The sequence below is a fragment of the Aureobasidium pullulans genome (genome assembly GCF_000721785.1).
Source record: "Aureobasidium pullulans EXF-150 unplaced genomic scaffold scaffold_8, whole genome shotgun sequence".
Classification (NCBI taxonomy): Eukaryota; Fungi; Ascomycota; class Dothideomycetes; order Dothideales; family Saccotheciaceae; genus Aureobasidium; species Aureobasidium pullulans.
In genome coordinates, this window is record NW_021941028.1 from 923688 (window position 1) to 945161 (window position 21474).

Genomic DNA, 21474 nt, shown 5'->3' on the forward strand with positions numbered 1-21474 from the left:
CCAGGCATGCGCTCAATGGCCGGGTGCAGTCTCGGATGAGCTCCAAGGCTGTCGCAGATGCTCCTATACAAGTTTGTACGATATATCGGTCTTCACAGATGGCTCGTGTACTGATAGTGTCAGTGTATCCACGTCGTCTCCAAATCTTCCATTCGCCAACTCTGGAGACGGCAATGGTTGGTACCAGTAAACTCGGCGGCTTAGGACTCTCCATGCTCGCTTGTCTTGTCGTTGCTCCAAATGTCGCATTAGACCAGACCAATCCCATCTGGATGGCCCCTGCCGGTGCGTAGTCGCTCTTTGAGTGGTTGGAGATGTTCGCTAACTCGTCTATCAGTCGTCACCATCTCCGCAGCCGTCCTCCCCCTCCTCCATCTTCTGACGAGGCCCTTCGTGACCAACATCTTCATCGATGCACCAGCCTGGGCCCGCCGCTCAAAAGAATCCCTGGTATCATGGGCGAGACAGCTGCCTCCGGATACCGCCATGGAGATCGAAACTCTAGGCTTGCTCCCCTGGCCCAGAACAAAAGTCTTGCGAGTATCAGAGCTGAGGCTACGCACTGAAGGCTACGGTCGCCTGGCCAACCTCGAGCAGGTCACTGCAGTCGACAAGACTAGCAAAGTGCCCAAGCCCATGAGGTGGTCGCTTCAACGCTTCTACGCCCGCCCTGTCGAGTCGCGCTGGAAGAAAAGCCGTGCTCCTGAAGTCTGGCCCTTGGTCTTCGAGGCCATCAGTAGAAATACTGTGGGTGCCATGTCGAAGGGCAAGGCCTCAACACCTGTAGGTGCAGTGCGTCCAGTCCGACCATCGATGCCTGTCGTGCGGAGAAAGATGCCACCTCCTTCCTCTACGCCCACGCCGACAGGTAGACAGAACGTGCGCAAGAGATAGAAACATCCATTTGTGCTTCTACTGTAGGTAGTCCAATTTCACCTCTTCTCAAGCTCTGCCTCTCCCTGTTTCAAAAAAATTGTGACTGCCCGACTACTATCCCCATTGAGGCTTCGTGTCTGCCATCGCCTCTGTGCCGCGAGTCCCGCGGATTGGTCGTACGTATGCTTCTTGTTGTGAGAGGGAGGGCGTCTGTGCTCCAATCGAGGATGAGGAAGACGTGGGTTGATTCTGTGGGATGAGTGAGACGGCGGCCACGAAAGTCTTCTCCTTCAATCGTGCATTGCGCGGCGGTATTGGTGGTGAGTTTCCTGTCTTGTTGAGGCACTATCAAGACGTGTCAGTAACTCATTCTTCCTTTGACAGTACTGTTGTGCAAAGAAATTGGGACAACAGAGTGCATACGTGTGGGTTTTTCTTCCTTGCTGTTGACATCTCATGTACCTTGCTCATCGATCTCGTCGCCTGCTTTCCCCTATGATGGTGGCGGCGCTGGCGATCTTCTCCAAGGCCTACGGACTAGTGATGGGAGAGCTGGTGGAGTGTTCGAACTTGCGCTAGCTGGTAGTGGTGGTGGCCTGAACATTGCCTTCTTTCTTGGGCTCAAAGATGTCGTATCTGGCTGTCATTTGGTTCCTGGCATCCGAGCATCTGGCAGCAATTTCCGCTAATCTGTTGAGTTCCTGGTGTTCGTGATGGCTGCATGCGCACATCTGTTGGGGTTGCCGGATTGAGAGGGATCAAAGACGAAGTTGGACCAGCAGGACGGTTATGACTGGAAGATCTTGACAAGACAGCTGATAAGGCACAAAAAAAGAGTCTCGACACGTTCAATCAATCAGAGGACATGAGTGGCACGTAGAGGAAAACAATGGTGGGAAAAAAGGTGCCAAGACCCTCCATCAAAATCCAAAGCTATATATTGAGACAAAGCGGGATTGATTTAAAGCACAAAAGAAAGGGCGTATGGCACAACCGTTAGAGCGGCTGTCATATGCGGTGGGCTGAAAGACAGTCTCAACTGAGATTGTGGACGGAAACAATTCGGGCGGGTCAAGTCAGTCCAAACTACCGGAGACTGAGGCGACCCGAGAATCCTTTCTTTTGCCTTTTTGTGCTATGACTTTTGCTTGTAGAGAGAACCTGATGTAGTTGGGGGTACGATCTTGAGGTGTTGCCTTTTTGAGCAGACAGAGTGGAAGGAATTCGCTCTGTTTGTTCGTGGGTGGGTGCGAGTTCGACCCCCTGAGGGATTCCACTTTTTGCTCAAGTTGAACGCGTCAATCTTCCGACTCTCACTGACTGCGACTATCCAGACGAAGACACAGATAACAATCAGAGCTACATAGACTGCTGTGCAGCAGAAAGGAGAACGTGAAAGCGACGACATCTACCATTGACAGCGCCTGGCATTGTCAACAATCAGCGATCTGACGAGACGCAAACGAGTGCATTCTGGAAGGTAGCAGTGAGCAGACTAAGCGAAAGACGGGTTCTCTCGTTGCAAATTCATTTGCTGAGCATCATGCGTATTTCACAGTCGATCTTGTCCGCTCTCTGACTTTTCAATCTCTCACCGCATCAGAGCACAAATTGGAGAGTACTCCCTCCAGCTTCAAATTCACTCCAGCATCACATTCACTCCGCTGTGGACTTGATTGCCGCTCTCGCACCTCTTCCGCTGCAACTACTTAAGGCACTTCCTCGGCCACAACTCCCTCTCTCTTTAGTCCAACTCTTGGGCCCAAGTTTCCGCGATCACAACGAGCTCCACCAACTCTTTGCAGCAGCACCTCAACATCAACCCAGCACCACCACTAGATCTACCCAAGAACTACTATGGCACAACCACCTGTCTTCCAACTCGATCAATACTTCTGGTGCCATCAAGGCAACGAGCACATCAGAGATTGGATCGCCGCCGACCACATACAGCACCCCTACATCTACATCACCTACATCAACGATGCCAACATGGTGATCCACAGAAAGCGCGACGGCAAATATGGCGCACACGACAAGCGCATGCTCAAGTTCCTCGAAACCTATCCTATGACCTATACCGACATTCTCGACGAACTCATCTGGTACAAGGCCAACGTTCTCCAACTGGTATCTGATGTTGGTCCTCACTACTCCGGGTTGATCGATGTACACCCAGATGGTACGTACCCACCTCAAGTACCAATTGGTACCTACAACACAACCGCATAAATGCAGAAACTTCCATGCTGACCAGTCAATGTGACAGGAAACACTCCTGAGGCCGCTGGCAAGGCCAGAGACCTCCTCTACAAACATGTCTTCGACATCGAAGCCCGTCACAAGCACTGGGTCCAGCGTGGTGAGCAAGGCCTCCTGAACCCCAACGAGGTAGAGCCGTTCTCCAAAGAGCAAAAGAAGCAGCGGAAGTACGATGAGTACAGATCGAGAAAGGCCAGAGAAGCTGCAGCAAGCACCACCAACACAGATGCCACCATCGACACTGCTTTCTGGGCTGATGCGTACGGAGAGAACTCAGCAGAATATGCTGGCCGTCTCATGCTCGACCTCGAGGTCAAAAAGGAGGGAGGAAACCAGCGCGAGGCAGGAGAGGATGAGATAATGGAGGGATGAATGCTGGAGAAGGATGATTTTGCCCCTACTCATGACTAAAATCCATCGCTTCTTTGGTCAGAGCGAGGTAAACAAAAAGCACTTTGCAATCTGACAAAACGCTGTTAGACGCTGCAGGTAGAAGGAGAGAGGTAGCACTGATTCTTTAATTTAATGAAACGACATTCGAACGTTCAAAAATAAACCATATAACGTGATTTGATCGCTATCCCAGCTACTCTACTGACGCCTCCCACTAGCTGCAAAATGCACCACGTTTTTCGAGATTGGCAAGATGTCCAGTGAGAGAGCCTTGCTCATCGACTTTCTTTGGACAACTTGGTCTGCTAGAAAATCACTGTGCCTTTTGACCGCAAGTTTGATACTAAGCTGTGGGCTGGGAGAGATCCATGAAAGTTTGCCATGCCCCTATTGTTTGCCATAATGAGCTCATGCTGGTGAGAGAATCTGTCAATCTGCTTGTGAAAATGCAGAATAGTTTTTGGAATCAAGGAAATGTCCAGTGAGAGCGATGTCTTGTTATGCTCTCACTGGACAGTTGCACTGATGTGGAAAGTATCTTGCATTTTGATGGTTGGTTTCACTGCTGTGGATCGAAGCTGAGATAGTCTGCTTGAACTAGATTCTGCCTCAGTCTGTAACGTTCTCGGAAGAGCTTTCTCTTTGCCCACGTTCACGGGACGAGTTCTTCGATCTCGAAATCATCTTGCCTTTTGATGGCTACGAATACCGCTGGAAGCGAAGGTCGGGAGCCCTTCCGATTACCACCTGTCTCTATCAGACATCATTCATATGTTGCTTCACAATGTGCACAGTCTTTGATCCTTGAATCGCGTACGATGTAGAAGATAGTATGATGGGGAGAGCGAGAGCGAGCGCTAGGCAATGCGATGCGCTGACCTGATCCTCGCACTGCGACCACATATGCGGTAAGGATGCCATAATCGACGGGCCAGGGCGGACAGCGAATGACAAAGACATGTTGTCCTTGTTTGTTGTCATGTGCAAACATCTTATGGTGGCTGCCGTACGAAGAGGACAATCGTAAGGTTGTGTAATCTTGAGAGAACTGTATGTTGCTATACGTTTTACTTGACTAGATATATAGATCTCAACGGATATCATGGTCTCATTGACTTTTTTGCGGTGTTCAGGCAAAAAGCTTTATCTCTTGACCGGTGAGCGCAGGAGTCGAACCGTGGACTGTTGGTGTGCAAAAAAAGGAGTTCGGACTTTGTAATCACATCCACCTAGCTTGCCGCTTTCCGCAACAATGGAGCATCCTCTGTGATTGGTCCTATGAGAAAGAGGCAAGTTTGATGGTTAATGTACTGACTGTTTGTTGTGAGTTTGTCTCGACCACTTTGGCTCTCACTTTTGAACGACATCAGGCGAGACACGTGCACAGATACCGCTATACAATGCTCACAATCACTGATTACTTGTCCGTCGGGCACTGTTATAAGTAAGGCGCCATTTGCTAGACTAATAGCACCACTTGACCATGATTGTAAGCCGCCACGGACTGATGATTCCGGTAATCTCTACAAACGACATCCGCGTCTTCAATCTCCTCTGGTTCCTCATAGTTTCCATCACCACTGGTGATCATCAGGTTTTGTTTTTATTCTACGTAGCTTCCCTTGATTGCAAATCACTTTCTAGCTGAAGGAGCAGACCTTAGAAACCTAGTTGGCCCCCATGTCCATATCCACATCCTCGTCCTCGTCCTTCTTTCCCCTCCTGCCGCCAACTACAGCGAGCTCTCCGAACTTGACAGGGGTCTTCATCTTGTGCTGGTACTTGGCAGGAGTGGCAGTGGCAGTGGCAGTGGCAGTGGCAGATGACGTATCGTTCAACTCCTTGGGAGAAAGCAGAGATTGCTCGCCATGCATCTCATCGTCATCGTCCATGCTGGTGTGCTGCTTGCCATTGATTTTGGCGTTGACTTTGCCAGTACGAGATTTGTGACAGCTTGCTTCGATAAGTCTGTAGAGCTCGTCGACGCCAGCTTCGATGGCAGACATTTCTGTGCAGAATTTGGTCAGTATTTTTAAGCGTATCAGATTGAGGAGCGGTTTTGTCTTACCAGGAATGTCCTCATCAAACTTGACCAGACCTTTACGCTTATATCCTGCCTGGCCGCCACCAATGAAGTGATCATACTTTTTCAGCAAGTTGATCATCATGTCGGCAGGGATAGGGTCTTCCATTAGACAGTCATCCATGAGGTGGTCAAGCTTTTGCAGCTTTTGGCTTGGGTCGAGGGATTTCACGTAGGCTCTGTTGCAGGCGTTGATGAGCGAGGCGTAGAAACATTGGTAGTGGCCGCTGTTTGGCATGTTGATGAACCACTTGTTGACAGTTGCGTTGTCGTCACACCAGAGCCAGACGAACTCTACGTCGGTGTTGATGTTTGAGAAAGGGTTAGCAGAAGACATGCTGATGATGAAGTTGACTTGGTTGTGATAGTTTTTGGGTTGCGTCAGCACGAAGAATGATTTTGTATCGTGTGTGGTATTTCGAGAGATGCTGAAGAGTGGTGCCGGAAAATACGAAATGCAAGCAAACAAGAACAATATCCAAAGTCCGACTCCTCAAAGTGAAGAGAGTGTCGGAGAATCAAATGGTTTGTTTCGTTTGGTTCCGGCTCTGAAAACTGTAAATATTGCGCGCTTTTGAAATTCCTCCTTTTTTTGTTTTGGCAAGACAGACATCAGCAAAAGACATACCACCATCAAGATCATCATCGCCATCATGTCTTCCGCTCCTGCCTCTCGCCCGCGCGCCACTATGAGCGCATCAATGAACTACGAGTGGCTCTGGGTCGATGACTCCATCATCATCACTCGGTGGTTTATTACGCAGCCGCGGCTGTCGTACAAGGAGTTTTATGCCTCCTTCATGAACTCGGCCAACAAGGCCCTAGAAAGATCTCGCCAGAGAGACTGCCTCGCTCTCGAAGGGCTCCCCAAGTTCATCGTCGCGCTGCTGCACAAGCAGCCAATTCCTGCCGAAGAGCTGCTCGCCGCCTTCAAGGCGTACGCCATGGACGACCTGGGCAACGGCCATGGCCGCTACAAGACCAAGGGTCTTCTCCCTTTCGGAAGGGGTCTCAGTAAGTCACCAACTCTTCCATAACACTTCCTAGCCACCTGCGATTACCCTGCGCATGTAGCTCATGGTTTTTCATGCCCATCACGCCCTTCTTATCTTCTACCCTCTTCCCTTCTTTTGTGTGACCTGTTTACTTGCCCTCCATTGGTCCCGTTTTTCCCACCCACTTCTACTGTGTCGAGACCCAATGTGATCATTCCACTAACAAACTCAAAGGCCATGAGACCCTGACCGCCGGCAAGAACGAGCTCCGCCGCAAGGTCTTTTCCGACCGCACTCGCGCCCTCGCCGTACCCCCCACCGCGACCACCTCCTTGGTCCCTGCCACTATGGCAAACCAGCAAGCTCTTCCTGCCTTCGTGGCACCACCTGCTCCGGCCTCTGTGCCGCCTCTCCGTCTTTGGGTGCCGCCACCTCCCCGCGAGGTCAATCTGCCGACTCCCTCGGGGCTCGAGCTGGCCTCTTTCTTCCTGGGGGAGTAGCCCCTATCGTTGGAGAGACTGGAGGAGGTCATGGATGACCTGGGTCCTGCTGCTGGTAAGCGGGCCCAGGAAGTCTCCCTTGTCGTGCCGGTGCAGTTTGGCAACCTGCCACTGGCCAGGGCTAAGGAGGATGAGAAGATGGGAGATGAGGAGGAGGATGAGATTTTGTAAGGGGAAGGGGCGTTGGGCGTTAAGGGTTGGGGCGTTGTCTTTTCTGTTTTCTTTCCTTTGTTTCTTCTTTCTTGTCTCCTTTGTCATGTGTTGGAGTAGTGGTGTTTCTTTTCTTCTTGTTTTTGTAGTAGTATACCCATGATTTTCCGCTTTGCCCCAAATCAATCCATGGCCCTTTGAGTGAGATCTAGATCAGGCTCCCTCAAAAGATTTGAGAAAGCTATTTTTCGCAGCTTTTGGATAGTACATATGTTGAAAGCTTTAGCTCACTTCCATCAGACCAATCACACCCGCCCCTGTCTGTCGGAAAGCTTTCACCTTGGTTGGTGTGGTTAATAAGGTCTACTTTTTGCTCACCGACAAGCCATGGTTCGACTCCTGGAGGCATCATTTCTTTTGCTTTTTGTGAAGTTTTCCTGCTACCTTTCGGTCCACATGGCCCATAACCAGTAACCTTGTTAGATACTTCTCGCACTTACCGTTCTGCACGGTTGCTATCGGCAGATCATGAGCTATACTGACGATCAGTACCACGGTATCTCGAGCCATGGTACAAGAGCTCCGAAGGGAGTTTTACGTCCCGTATGCGCAATCCAGTAGTAGTGTTGTAATAGCTTCCAGCCTGTTGTAGCATCTCCTCGATCACCGTCATGATGCAGAATAATTTCCAGCATTGGAGAGCCCCCCTGATATCAGCTCATCAGTACGCTCTCTCTAGAAGTTCGCACCAAATCGAAAATCATCTTGCCTTTCGATGGCTTGCGATAGGCCTCATTAGGGGTGGTAAGGAGAAATGCAGCCGAGAGAATCTCATGCTTAGGTCGCAGTACTCTCAGTCAGAACGACATTCTGTGGTCCGTGTGAGTTGATGTTGGTTCAGTGTATCACCTCAAGAAGAAATCAGGAAAGAATGAAGGAGGTGAAGTTATGATTGCGCACGGGCCGTAAATTTCAATCCGAACCACTCGCTCCGAAGATGAGTCTTTCCTTCCTTATTATTAAGTTCACAAAAACGTCCATTCAAAGTATTTGATAAGTGCCCGCAAGGACTCAATTGAGTAGAGCAACATACACGCTACTTCAAGAAGCATACTAGTAGCGACCAGTAGCCATCAAAAGGCACAAAGCATTTTGGAAAACGTGATTTGTCCAGAGAGATAGCGGTCTCTACTGACTCTCACTGGACAGTCGTCTCGCAGCTATTCAACTGTGCATTTTGGTATGTGGTTTGGTGCCTATCACTGGTCGTTGAGAGGAGGCGGATTGGAACCACGAATTCGGGTCTCAATAAAGCAGCTGGTATGCTCATTGGTCAATGCATCATTGTATATGCTTGATCTTGGAGAGAGGGATGTCATAATCACAAGAGAACAAAGAGTCTGTCAAATCGGCCGTGCTTTTTCATGGAATGCTTGCTTCTGAACTTCAATAGCACAATCGATCCATCTACCCGTTTCTTCCGGCTGAAGTGTTAAGAATAGAGCCAAGTAAGCATAGTCTCGGCGGCATTGTATACTTGTCAGCTTGTTGTTCGATATGAGCGCAAGACGTTTGACCTTTCTCCTACTGGGAGGCGTCCTCCTTGGATTGCTGTCATCTCGAATCATTCAGCAGTACCAAAGTTTACCAGTGCTATGGTCTTCTAACATCTTCTACGGAAAGCAGACACAACTTTCTCAAGCGGCGACACCCATCGGCTCATCTCGAGTTGACGAGCATCGAGTGTCAATCGTGTCCGTAGATCCACTGGTGTTGTATATCCAGAACTTTGTCACTGCAGAGGAGGCCTCAAGTCTCATCAAACTAGTGTCAGTACTTCCCATCTTCTCTTATTGACCTAAACGCACACTTACACCCTACCTCTTAACAGCGAAGGCTCCTTCAAACCCTCAGAAATCTGGTCCAACGATGGCAACGAAGGCAAAGTCGTAAAAGAAGTACGCGACTCCAACTGGGCATCCCCCAACATCTCCGAACCAATCGTCAAAACCATACGCGCACGAGCAAAAAGGTTCCAGGGCTTCGACAACGCAGGAGATGTGGAACCGCTCAAAGTACTCAAATACGAGCTCGGAGGCCACTATAACCATCATCACGATTCTTTTCCGGAAGAAGTTGCAAAACACAGTATGCAAGGGAACCGACTGTCTACCTTCTTTGTATACTTGGCAGCGAATTGTACAGGAGGAGGGACTAATTTTCCTGATTTGAAAAGGCCGAGAGGAGTTGAGTGGTGTGAATTTATTGATTGCGAGGAGCCGATGGAGAAGGGTGTTTCGTTCAAACCGATGGCTGGAAATGCGATTTATTGGTATAATCTTATACCTCACAGTGAGACTCCGCATCCGGCTCTGAGACACGCGGGTATGCCGGTGATCTCAGGGAAGAAGATTGGTTTGAACATGTGGACCTGGACACCGGATCCTGAGATCGCTTAGTATACAGCAAGTCATATTTGGGACGTCTAGTACCCCACTTCCAGCGTTGAAACCTCGTTCTTAGGCTGAAACAGAGCACGATAATATTCTGATGAAGGAGAGCCACTGTCAACCTTCTCAAAGACATTTTTTTGATAACTATCTCTAGTCTGTGGCGTCATTATAGAGATGATGTAGAAAGTAAGAAGCAGAGATTCGCTAACGTGTTGTACATGAAGTTGAGATTACCCAAGCTCATGGGGCGCACTAGTCCAGAGCTTGGTTCTGACACTGTGACATGTTAGCTTACGAATATGCTGAGAAAAGAACAACACATACCATTTCCCAATAAACACCTCGTTTCGTTACAAGTTCAGCATGGCTCCCCTTCTCCACGACTTTACCATCGTCGAACACGAAGATGACATCAGCACTCTGGATAGTGGAAAGCCGATGAGCAACAGCAATCATAGTTCTTCCTTTGCGTGCCCTCTCAAATGCTGTCTGAACAATCTTTTCGGACTCTGAGTCAAGTGCTGATGTTGCTTCGTCGAGCAGAAGAAGCTTCGGGTCACGGATCAGGGCTCGTGCTATAGCGATGCGCTGTTTCTGACCTCCCGACATGGCCACGCCTTTTTGACCGACGTCAGTATCGTATCCTTGAGGTAAAGAGGTGATGAAGTCGTGTATCAAGGCATCGCGGCAGACCTGATGGATCTTCTCATCTGGTACGGAGCTGGGGTCGGAGATGCCGAAGAGAATGTTGTCGCGAACAGTGCCTCTGAACATGGTAGGTTCTTGCGCTACAAGAGATAGATTCCGACGGTAGTCATAGACGTTCATGTCATTGATGTTGACACCGTTGCAAAGTATAGCGCCTTGTTCTTGACCCAAATCGTAGAATCTTTCCAAGAGAGAGATGATGGTTGTCTTGCCGCAGCCGGATGGTCCGACAAACGCTGCATACTGACCCTTCTCGATACTGATGTTCAAATCTTCAAACACTTGTACATCGCGCGTAGGGTATTTGAAGAACACATCTCGAAGCTCTACACGCACCCGACCATCTGTATCAGGAATGCTCTTCTTGTCGCTTGATCCAGCACGTTCTTGATCGGCAGAGCTTTGTATCTCAAAGATGCGGTTTGCAGCAGCAGTCGCTTGAGCAGTATTAGGAGCAACGCTAAGGACTTGGCTTGCTGCCTCTGCGCCCTGTATCATAGCCATGTAGCAGACAAAGAAGGCTTCAAAGCCGTACTCACCGCTAGCAAGCAGTCTGCCACCATACCAGAATATAAGAGCCTGGCAACCAAGACCAGCACTGTCGACGAAGCCGTAAAGACCAGATGTCCACAAAGCCTTGCGATGTGCTGCTTGAACATGACCATCTAGAAGTCTCGAATAACGCCCGGTAATGGTGTTCTCCATGGTCAACGCAGAGACCGTTCTGATGGCTCCTATTGCTTCTGTAGCGAACTGCGAGCTGTCTTCGAAGACCTTTGAGTTCATCTGATCAAATCGTACTTCATGTCGGTATTTCCAGAATCCACTTCCGAGCATTATCGGCATTGTGACGAACAAAGCTACCAGGCCAAGCTTCCACGCAAATACGAGGGAGATGATAATGCAACCCACAACATTGAACGCTCCAGACAAGGCAGCTGCAAGATTGAGGCCGAACACTTCCTCTAACAACTTCGCATCGCTTGCAATACGCGAGCTCAGTGTGCCGTGCGAGTTAGTGTCCTTGTCAAAAAAGCTTAGTCTTTGGTAAAGCATATCCGTGAAGTACTGTTTCTTGTACACCGCACTAACAGAAGCCTGGACACGCAGACCGATCCATCCTTCGAAGAGGTTCGCAATACCGGAGCCTGCGGCTAGAACCAACCACATCAAACCCCAAAAGTCAGCTCTTCTCTTAGCATCGTCGCCACTTAGCAGAAAGACACCAAGAACTTTTGCAAAGAGCCAGGCTTGGATCGGTGTGGCGGCTGCGACTGCCATAGCAGACAGAATGATTCCCAAAAGAGCAAGCCAATGTGTTCGCTGGTTGAGCAGAAGCTCCTTGAAACTGTGAAATAGGCTTTGGGACTCAAAGACTGGATTCTTCTTCAACGTGTTAAGGTGATCCAGAGTCGTAGTCTGTATACTATGTCCTCCTGCCTTTTCGGTCGCTGCGTCTGCCTTCAAGAATGATGTATCTGGCTCGCGTGTTTCAGCAGCAGTTGTGTGCAGTGACTGAGCTCGGATCAAGGCACTGTAAGCGCTTGACGTATCCTTGGTAAGACTTTCGTGTGTGCCTTGCTCGATCACTTGTCCCTGTTTTAGGACGACTATGTGGTCGGCTTTCCGGATAGTCGAGAGCCGATGAGCGATAGTGATGGTCGTGCGACTTGATGCGATTCTGTCGAGGGCAAGCTGGATTATCTTCTCGCTCTTGGCATCAACGGCACTGGTGGCTTCGTCGAAGATAATGATCCGGGGCTTCTTCACTATGCTTCGTGCAATGGCGATACGCTGTTTTTGACCACCTGACAACTTGACACCACCGTCGCCGACTTTCGTGTTGTAACCATCCGGAAGTCGATCGATGAAATCATGAGCGTAAGCTTCGTGACAAGCCTCGCGGACCAGTTCAAGTTTTTGTGCTTCAGACTCGTCTTCCCACTTGGTTCCGATCAGACCATTTGCAACGTTGCCAAAGATTGTATCGTTGAAAAGGAATGGCTCCTGCTGAACTATTCCAATTTGAGCCCGCCACCATTTGAGGTCAAGATCTTCGAGGTTATTTCCTGCAATAGTGATAGAGCCAGACAAGGTTGGTTTTACAGGTGCATCTGGCTGCTCGTCAAGCGCTTCGCTCGCTGTGTCTTTGGAGTCTCCGGGCGTTTTGGCAACGACTACTTGCTCCAGCATGTGTTGATCTCTCAGAGAATACCAGCGCTCGAGCAGTCCAACGATTGTACTTTTTCCCGAGCCGGAAGAACCCACGAGAGCGGTGTTTTGACCTGACTTCAGTCGAAGATTGAGCGCGTTCAGGACCTTAACGCCAGGACGGCTAGGATATTCAAAGTTGACATTATCGAATATCACATCCTCAGAACTGATGTCTGGTTGGAGAGAGCCCGAGGGAGGCAGCGGCGCATCAATGACCGTGAGTAGTTCACAAGCAGCAACCATGGCTTTGCTGATGGCTATGAGTGGCGTCGATATGAACCCTAGAGAAGTGATTATCATCATGACTGACATTAGCACAATGATGACCACACCAGAGTTCTCGATACTATTAGCAATGTACTTCTGGCTTCCGTACCAGAAACTGAGTCCAAAGGCGCCGAAAATTCCGAAGTATACTAGACCAAGTTGCGCACCAATGAGCGGTGCGGTTTTCTGTGCTTGCTTATGAGCCTCTTGCACCCAAGTTTCATAACGAGACAAGATATGGCTTTGACCACCACAAGCCAACACTAAGCGAATGCCTCCAAGAGCCTCACTCGCGATGGAGGTCCCTTCTGCTTCAGCTTTAAGAGTCGCCGTCTGACTCTTCACGATGAATGGCAAGATGACCGAAACCACGACCAAAGTGTATAAGATCAATGAAGATGTTACCAAGGCTAGATCCCAACTCCAGACGAAAGCGATGATAATCGCGGACATGATCGTCGTCAAGTACACCAGCATGGTACCCAGACGTTCAGAGATACCAAGCTGCAGTGTGTTCGTTGTTGCGGTTATGGCAGTGGCGGGTGCTCCAGGGGGCATGGAGTCAATGACATGAATCGATTGTGCGAATAGTGCTTGCAAGTAACGGAGTCGTATGGCTGATGACAGACGGATGCCAATCATCCTGAAGCAATATTTGTTGACGGTGTTTAGAATCCAGCGGCCGAGAAAAAGAGCCATGATGTACAATGCCTGGCGATTCAGTATACGGTCAAAGTCATCACGAGACATGGCGGATGATTCAGCGTAGTAATTTGTGAATTGTCCAGTGAGCTGTCCAAAGACGACATTCATGAGAGGTAGTGTCACGCCAGCTCCGATGGATGCAAGAGAGGCAATTGCATAAACACAGAAATCCAATTTCGTCGCGTAAGAGAAGACCCTGAAGTAATCGGAGATCTTTGGTGTGCGACCTGGCTGTTTTGCATCTTGACGTTTCTCTTTCTCGTTGGTCTTCACCAAGCCTTTACCCATGCTGAATCTGCAGCTTCCAAGCTTGAAATTGAGTCTGAATAACAGTCTGGGTGATATAGAGCTGTTGTCGAAAGTTTCCTCTGTATTCCTCGACTCGAAAAGATAATCGTTGTCCAGAGAGTCAATGGGTGATTTCGGTGATGATCTGAGAACCTTCGAGCGTTTGTGTCAATTCCTGATGGCAGCGCATGTCAGGTTGCTCGGGAGCATTCGAAAGACCATTGGCAAGCTTTTCTGATCAGAATTTAAGATTCCATGTCAGGCTCGGAGCCATTCACAACACAAGGCAACAACAATCCCCAGTCTCTTAAACTGTTGCCTGGCATCAAGGGGCTGCAATAGCCAGCGTTTTCGAGCCGGCCAATCAAACGATTGATCCTGCGATGTACATAGGAAAGCTTGGTCTTTGTTCCTTCCTTCGATCTGCTAAGCACTTGGCATGTAGGATTTACGCATCAGAAAGGCTCATGGATTGCCTCGTAGCAACAATTCGACATGATCATTCTCCCGTTCAGAATTCGCCATTACGACTTGGCTTGAGAGAAACAAGATCATATGTCTGTAAAACGGGAACATAGAGAGGTCGACTGGAAAGGAAGTTGCGGGGAAGAGACTCATGCGGGAAAGAAGGCGGAGGACGGCAGTTCCCGTTGACAATGATGACCAGAAAAAGTGCAGGTGTACAGAGCCGCCACGCCAAGCGGAGATTCCATCTGCAGGCCATCAGGACAAGATGAGGGTATACGGAGTTGCCAGGGCGCAGAGCAGCGCATTGCGATCGCTCGAGGTTGCTTCGCGCAATGCTTGCCGCAGAAACTATTCTGTCTCACGTTGGGCCTCACCCGCTCTGTTGCGCTCCCAGAACGCAACCATCACCGAGAGGACGAGCGCATGGCAACCCAGGAGACTTCAGAGCGGTACTGCCGCTGCTGTGTATGTAATCTAGTCGTCAGAGTATAGCAGGGGTCAAGACTAACACCTATACAGGCTCGACCACGCCATGCAGGACCCCAGCTCGCTCTCGCAGACCGACATCGTCAACAACCTGAACCCCAAGGAGGCCGCCCGTCTGGACAAGCTCCGTAACATTGGTATCGCTGCCCACATTGACAGTGGAAAGACAACCGCCACCGAGCGTGTTCTATACTACACCGGCCGTATCAAGTCGATTCACGAAGTTCGTGGCAAGGACTCGGTCGGTGCAAAGATGGACAGCATGGACTTGGAGCGTGAAAAGGGTATCACCATTCAGTCGGCTGCCACCTTCTGTGACTGGGTGAAGGTCGACCGTGAGAAGGGAACCGAGGAGAAGTACCACATCAACTTGATCGACACGCCCGGCCATATCGATTTCACCATCGAGGTCGAGCGCGCTCTGCGTGTCCTCGACGGTGCCGTCATGATTCTGTGTGCCGTCAGTGGTGTTCAATCTCAGACCCAGACCGTCGACCGCCAAATGCGCCGCTACAACGTCCCCCGTATCTCCTTCATCAACAAGATGGACCGCATGGGTGCCAACCCCTTCCGTGTTTGCGACATGATCAACAAGAAGCTGCGCATCCCCGCCGCCATGATTCAGGTTCCCATCGGTGCTGAGGATGAGTTCAAGGGTGTTGTCGACATTGTCCGCATGAAGGCCATCTACAACCAGGGCGACAAGGGTGAAATCATCGTCGAGTCTGACGAGATCCCTGCCGAAGTCAAGCAGGTTGCCGAGGAGAGACGCAAGATGCTTGTTGAGACTCTTGCTGATGTTGACGATGAGATCGCCGAGATGTTCCTCGACGAGCAGGAGCCTACCATTCCTCAGATCAAGGCCGCCATCAGACGTGCCACCATCTCTCTCAAGTTCTCTCCCGTCATGATGGGTTCCGCTCTTGCCGACAAGTCCGTTCAGCCCATGCTTGACGCCGTCTGCGATTACCTTCCCAACCCCTCTGAGGTCGAGAACATCGCTCTTGACAAGAAGCGCAAGGAGGCTCCTGTCAAGATGGTCTCTTACCAAGAGCTGCCTTTCGTCGGTCTTGCCTTCAAGCTGGAAGAGAGCAACTTCGGTCAACTCACCTACATTCGTGTCTACCAAGGTACCATCAAGAAGGGACAAGTTGTCTACAACGCCCGTAACGACAAGAAGGTCAAGATCCCCAGAATTGTGCGTATGCACTCCAACGAGATGGAGGAGGTCAACGAGATCCACGCCGGTGAAATCTGTGCTGTGTTCGGTGTTGACTGCGCTTCCGGTGACACATTCACTGATGGTACCCTCGGCTACACCATGACTTCCATGTTCGTTCCCGACGCTGTCATCTCGCTCTCCATCAAGCCCAAGCAGACCAAAGACACCCCCAACTTCAGCAAGGCCATGTCACGTTTCCAGCGTGAGGACCCTACCTTCCGTGTCCACGTCGATACCGAGTCCCAGGAGACCATCATCTCCGGTATGGGTGAATTGCATCTCGACATTTATGTCGAGCGCATGCGCCGTGAGTACAACGTCGACTGCATTGTCGGTCAGCCTCAAGTCGCCTACCGTGAGACCATCCAATCGAAGATTCCCTTCGACCACATTCTCAAGAAGCAGACTGGTGGTGCTGGTGATTACGCTCGTGTCGTTGGATGGATGGAGCCCACTGGTCAAATCTCCGACAACCACTTCGAGCAGCAAATCACTGGTGGAACTATCAGTGAGAAGTACTTGCTTGCTTGTGAGAAGGGTTTCTACGCTTCTTGTGAGAAGGGTCCTCTGCTTGGTCACCGCGTCTTGGGTGCCAGCATGGTCATCAACGATGGTGCCACTCACATGACCGATTCGTCCGAAATGTCTTTCCGTAACGCCACTCAACAAGCCTTCCGCAAGGCTTTCCTCGCCGCCCAACCTCAAGTTCTCGAGCCCTTGATGAAGACCACCATCACCGCACCCAACGAATTCCAGGGTAACATTGTCGGTCTGCTCAACAAGCGCAATGCCGTCATCTCTGATACCGAGATTGGCCCTGATGACTTCACCCTCTACGCCGATTGCAGTCTGAACTCCATGTTCGGTTTCTCCACTCAATTGAGAGCAGCCACACAGGGTAAGGGTGAATTCTCCATGGAGTTCAGCCACTACTCACCAGCACCCATGCAATTGCAAAAGGAGCTTATCGCCAAGCACGAAAAGTACCAGGCCGAGAGAAACAAGAAATAAGCGAGCGACGAAAATCTGTATAATGAACGATTAGGGAAAGAAAGAAAAGTGGGAATTTGTACGATACTTTTGATGGCTGGGCCATGTAACAACAACAAAAAGTCATGTCACTACTTCGTTCTGTTTTTCTGTGGCATAGTAAGGGCGTGGAGGGTAAACCATGGGGTGTTTTTGATGTACATATATTAGTCTTTACTTGCAGAGGAGTTGGCCTTTTAGAATAGAAAGGATTATACAAAAACTCTCGACTTTTTCAAAATGATTACCCCGTTGCCATTTGTCTTGTTAAGACCTGTTGTAGTCGACGATTACCAGCACTCGGCTTTCCAATCTGACGGACAAAATCGAATGATGCGACATAAACGAATACATCATCCAGTAGTGTCACAACGGTACGAGGAACAAACGAAAACAATTGGCAATGAAAAACAAAAAAAAGATGTTCGTGGACGACGCCTAAGAGATTCGAACTCTTGCTCCCGAAGGAAATAGATTTCTAGTCTATCGCTATAACCACTCAGCCAAAGCGCCGATTCATGATTTCCTATCCTGGCAAAGGTGTTAATAACGTTCGGGCGATCGATTTTACGAGAGGTGGGTGTTCGGATGTGATGGAAGTAGGGTGATAGGCATTAGGGTGGATGATATGAATTGAGGAGGAACGATGGGGTTATTTTGGAACCACAGGCCAGTGTGGGGGTTCTGTGAGGGTGTGTGTTGAAGATGAGTTGAAGACGGTGTGCTTGCTTTGGCTTCCTTTGACTACTCCCTGATCGACATGTCTGTATAAGTAGTTCTAGATTGCATCCTTCTTCTCGTTACGCTTACTCCACTCTCTGTCGAAAACAGTAAGAGATCTCTGAGCTGCAAGCACACGGATCATTAGTAGACATCCAAACACTCATCTTTCTCAGGGGACAACTTACCAGACGGCACGACATCCAGCGCCTTTATCGAAACACTCATAGGTGCATTAAGCATATAAATCGCCGACTCCGCAACATCCTCCGGAACCAAAGGCCTATACCCATCCATAAAATCATCATACATACCATCATCAAACCCAACCCTCTGTCTATGGAAATGCGTCCCCACGACTCCAGGCCTGAGTGCCAAGACCCTGATATCAGTACCACAGAGCTCGTTTCTGAGGGCGTTGGTGAAGCCCTCTTGGCAAGCTTTGTTGGCATGGTATACAGCCTCGCCGGGGAAGGGAGGGGCTTCGAGGGCGGTGGTGGAAGTGATGTTGAGGATTGTGCCTGTGTGGCGGGAGGGGGTGCGCATGGAGTGGTTTAGCACGCTGTAGGTGACGAACATGTAGCCGTTGATGTTTGTGTTGTTCATGGTGATGATGTCGGTGATTTTGAGATCTGGGAAGGCGTTGGGCGCGCCTAGGGCGAGTCCGGCCTGTTGTTTGATTAGCACCTTCGATCCATCCATCTTTCTTGTCTGTTCTTTGAAATCGGTGGGGTGGTGCAAGAACTTACATTGTTTATCAATACATCAATCTCACCCATCTCTTTAACCACAGAAGCCACTGCGTTATCGACAGCCTCATGGTCCCCTACATCAACTGCTCTGTAAGTGACCTTGACTCCTTCATGAGCTGACTTGATCTCTTCAGCCAATGCTTGCAGTTTATCATCTGAGCGAGAGAAGAGTGCGAGATTCGCTCCTGATGCAGCTAGTGAGCGAGCAATTGCTGCACCGATACCCATGGAAGCTCCGGTCTATGATCATGATTAGAAAACTGCGCGTTGAGGCTTCAAGGTAGGTTTGTAGCGTACTAGGAGGACTAGTTGACCTTTGAGTGCTGGCATTGTGAATACAGGTCGATTGATGCAGAGCAAGAAGAACGTGTATGCGAAAGTGATTCAGAGACCGGAGTGTGGGGAGCAGTGTTGTTTTAATGCTTGTCAAGGTATAGTTCAATGCTACTGGAGTACTCCAATTGTTGGAGAAAGTGGAAGCACTTTGGTGAACAGCGGTAATGTCATGCCTCCACATACCATTTGTGACGTCAGCGATTCTTCGCAAAACCTAGCACTTTTTTGTGAATACCTTGATGGAGATGTGGACATGCACAAAAATGATCAAGGATGGTAATTCTTTTCCAAAACGTTGAATTGTGGTTATTGTTATTCGTCTCGTCATAATATAGATGGGGAGCTGTTATAGCTCACTAACATCAAAAACATGTAAAAAGGGAAACACTCCCTGCTTTTTTCCTTTCCCACATGTACACCTTCTAAATCCCAAGCGAGGTCCTTACAGACAGTTGCGTTGAAGCGTCTAACTTTCTCGAGCCCAAAAGAGGTCAAATCTAGTGGTGGAACAGACGGGTGGACTGCTCAACGAAAGTGATGTTCAACTTCTCAGCAGTGGTGAAGACGGCTTGGTCGTTCTGGCTGCCGGTAGGGGCAGCAATGTACTTGACACCTGAGCGAGCAGCGCGGAAAACGTTGTCGATGAAGGGGAAGAAAGCGTCGGAGCTGACGGCGACCTGGGAGAGCTTGGACAACCAGGCCTGGCGCTCCTCAGCAGAGAAGGGAGTGGGGACCTCCTCGAACATCTTCTCGTACTCGTGCTTCTCCTCGTCTGAGGCAGGGAGGACACCACTGCAGAGCATGTCAATGGCGTTGCTCTTGTCGGGACGCTTGGTGCCCTTCTTCCACTTGATGTTGAGGGCACGCTCGTGGAAGCGCATGAACCAATTGTCGGCCTTGTCACCGGCAAGACGTGTGCAGTGGATACGGCTCTGCTGACCAGCACCAAGACCAATGACTTGGCCGTTGAGAGCGTAGCAGACAGAGTTGGACTGAGTGTACTTGAGGGCAATGGTGGCGACAGTCAGATCGCGGAGAGCAGACTCGGGGAGAGCGGCAGAGTCCTTGGGGGTGATGACAGTGCCGAAGCTGTCGGTAGGGGTGATGTGGGCGTCGTTGCGGCCTTGGGTCAGGTTGATGCCGTAGACGGTACGGTACTCCTGAGCAGCGGGCTCGAATTCAGGGTCCATCTGGAGGACGAGGTAGCGACCACCCTTCTTCTTACCGAGGATCTCAAGAGCCTCCTTGGTGTATGAAGGAGCGATGACACCGTCAGAGACCTCACGGGAGATGATCTTAGCAGTGGGGATGTCAACCTCGTGCGACAAGGCGATCATGTCACCGAAGCTGGACATGCGGTCGGCACCACGGGCTCTGGCGTAGGCCTGGGCGAGACCGGAGCTCTCGATACCCTCGATGTCGTCGACCATGTAAACCTTGCGCTCGACCTCGTTGAGGGGGACACCAATGGCGGCACCAGCGGGCGAGACGTGCTTGAAGCTGGCAGCAGCGGGGAACTTGAGAGCAGCGCTGAGCTCCTTGACAAGGGGCCAGGCGTTGAGAGCATCAAGCAAGTTGACGTAGCCGGGAGCACCGCACAGAACCTTGAAGGGCAGCTTCTGGTCCTTCATGAAGGCAGCGGCCGACTTCTGGTGAGGGTTGGTACCGTAACGGAGCGAGACGTGCTGGTTGCCGTTACCAGCGTACTTCTTGCGGAAGAACTCGGAGATGGCAGTGTCGTAGTCGGCGGTGTGCTCGAAGGCCTTAAGGGCGAACATCTGGCGGGTGGCATCGGTGACATCGCCCTTCTCGAGTTCGGAAAGGAAGTCATGGTAGTCGTTGGGGTCTGAGAGGATGGTGACACGCGAGTGGTTCTTTGCGGCGGCACGGATCAGAGTAACACCACCGATGTCAATCTCCTCGACGGCCTCGGGGATGGTGACGTTGATCTTGGCGACAGTGTCCTTGAAGGGGTACAGGTTGCAGATAACGTAGTCGACCTTGTTGATGTTCTGCTCGGCCAAGTCCTTCTCGTCCGAGGCAAGGTCGCGGGCGAGGATACCGGCGTGTACTGAGGGGTGGAGGGTCTTGACACGGCCACCGAGCATCTCGGGAGCCTTGGTGATGGCCGAAACATCTCTGCGCTGGGATCAGCCTTGTCCAATCGAGTCGCATGTCTTCCAGTACTCACTCGACGGGGAAGTTGGCCTCACGGATCATCTTGGCGGTGCCGCCAGAGGCGAGAAGGCGGACATTGTTCTTGACCAGACCTTTGGCCAGGTCGAGCAGACCGGTCTTGTCGTAGACGGACAAGATGGCTGAGCTTTGCGTGAGCGCATGCCTCTCGGCGTCGGGGTATCTCTCATTCCTGCATCTTACCAATCTTTTGCGAGTTGTTGGAAGCCATTGCGAAGATGTGTATACCAGATTCTGTCGAAACAAAGAACTGGCTAAGGAAAATGAGTGATTGACGAGCGATAGCTTTTTTCTTGTGTCCATCCTACGCCCGCAATCGGCGGGGCAGCTCGCATCAGCCTCCGTCATCTCATTGGCTAGCGCTTTTCGCT

The 21474-nt window shown here is 50.4% G+C and overlaps 10 protein-coding genes across 10 annotated transcripts; 6 read left to right on the forward strand and 4 right to left on the reverse strand.

The window, feature by feature from the left end:
* Window positions 1–35: 35 nt before the first annotated feature.
* On the forward strand, window positions 36–894 carry M438DRAFT_334913 (uncharacterized protein; the record flags this gene model as incomplete). The annotated part of the gene is made up of 3 exons (XM_029903766.1): window positions 36–75; window positions 124–285; window positions 338–894. The coding sequence occupies 3 exons, from the start codon at window positions 36–38 to the stop codon at window positions 892–894; spliced, it is 759 nt and encodes a 252-aa protein (XP_029761265.1).
* A 73-nt stretch (window positions 895–967) lies between these two features.
* Window positions 968–1413, forward strand: M438DRAFT_206510 (uncharacterized protein). The gene has a single exon (XM_029899381.1). It carries the CDS (start codon window positions 1133–1135, stop codon window positions 1373–1375), a length of 243 nt encoding a protein of 80 aa, XP_029761266.1. The 5' UTR covers window positions 968–1132; the 3' UTR covers window positions 1376–1413.
* Window positions 1414–2733: 1320 nt separating this feature from the next.
* On the forward strand, window positions 2734–3510 carry M438DRAFT_334914 (uncharacterized protein; the record flags this gene model as incomplete). The annotated part of the gene is made up of 2 exons (XM_029903767.1): window positions 2734–3085; window positions 3146–3510. 2 exons carry the CDS (start codon window positions 2734–2736, stop codon window positions 3508–3510), a joined length of 717 nt encoding a protein of 238 aa, XP_029761267.1.
* A 1688-nt stretch (window positions 3511–5198) lies between these two features.
* On the reverse strand, window positions 5199–5951 carry M438DRAFT_355070 (uncharacterized protein; the record flags this gene model as incomplete). The annotated part of the gene is made up of 2 exons (XM_029907004.1): window positions 5199–5539; window positions 5600–5951. The coding sequence occupies 2 exons, from the start codon at window positions 5949–5951 to the stop codon at window positions 5199–5201; spliced, it is 693 nt and encodes a 230-aa protein (XP_029761268.1).
* Window positions 5952–6267: 316 nt separating this feature from the next.
* On the forward strand, window positions 6268–7280 carry M438DRAFT_365058 (uncharacterized protein; the record flags this gene model as incomplete). Its single annotated transcript, XM_029907762.1, has 3 exons — window positions 6268–6628; window positions 6844–7052; window positions 7110–7280. The coding sequence occupies 3 exons, from the start codon at window positions 6268–6270 to the stop codon at window positions 7278–7280; spliced, it is 741 nt and encodes a 246-aa protein (XP_029761269.1).
* Window positions 7281–9002: 1722 nt separating this feature from the next.
* M438DRAFT_256455 (uncharacterized protein) lies at window positions 9003–9694 on the forward strand (the record flags this gene model as incomplete). The annotated part of the gene is made up of 2 exons (XM_029899721.1): window positions 9003–9088; window positions 9151–9694. Coding segments are annotated over 2 exons (630 nt in total), but the record flags the coding sequence as incomplete, so codon positions are not given.
* M438DRAFT_296209 (ABC transporter) lies at window positions 9474–14340 on the reverse strand. Its single transcript, XM_029901899.1, has 2 exons — window positions 10037–14340; window positions 9474–9988 (listed from the first exon to the last, which is right to left on the reverse strand). The coding sequence occupies exons 1-2, from the start codon at window positions 13892–13894 to the stop codon at window positions 9965–9967; spliced, it is 3882 nt and encodes a 1293-aa protein (XP_029761271.1). The 5' UTR covers window positions 13895–14340; the 3' UTR covers window positions 9474–9964.
* Window positions 14341–14627: 287 nt separating this feature from the next.
* On the forward strand, window positions 14628–17081 carry M438DRAFT_272187 (elongation factor G, mitochondrial; the record flags this gene model as incomplete). Its single annotated transcript, XM_029900544.1, has 2 exons — window positions 14628–14827; window positions 14882–17081. 2 exons carry the CDS (start codon window positions 14628–14630, stop codon window positions 17079–17081), a joined length of 2400 nt encoding a protein of 799 aa, XP_029761272.1.
* A 711-nt stretch (window positions 17082–17792) lies between these two features.
* On the reverse strand, window positions 17793–19261 carry M438DRAFT_345275 (NADP-dependent L-serine/L-allo-threonine dehydrogenase ydfG). Its single transcript, XM_029905413.1, has 4 exons — window positions 18869–19261; window positions 18569–18811; window positions 18008–18488; window positions 17793–17945 (listed from the first exon to the last, which is right to left on the reverse strand). The coding sequence occupies exons 1-4, from the start codon at window positions 18899–18901 to the stop codon at window positions 17878–17880; spliced, it is 825 nt and encodes a 274-aa protein (XP_029761273.1). The 5' UTR covers window positions 18902–19261; the 3' UTR covers window positions 17793–17877.
* A 143-nt stretch (window positions 19262–19404) lies between these two features.
* Window positions 19405–21314, reverse strand: M438DRAFT_334920 (AICARFT/IMPCHase bienzyme; the record flags this gene model as incomplete). The annotated part of the gene is made up of 3 exons (XM_029903768.1): window positions 19405–21046; window positions 21099–21225; window positions 21287–21314. The coding sequence occupies 3 exons, from the start codon at window positions 21312–21314 to the stop codon at window positions 19405–19407; spliced, it is 1797 nt and encodes a 598-aa protein (XP_029761274.1).
* Between the last annotated feature and the right edge of the window lie 160 nt (window positions 21315–21474).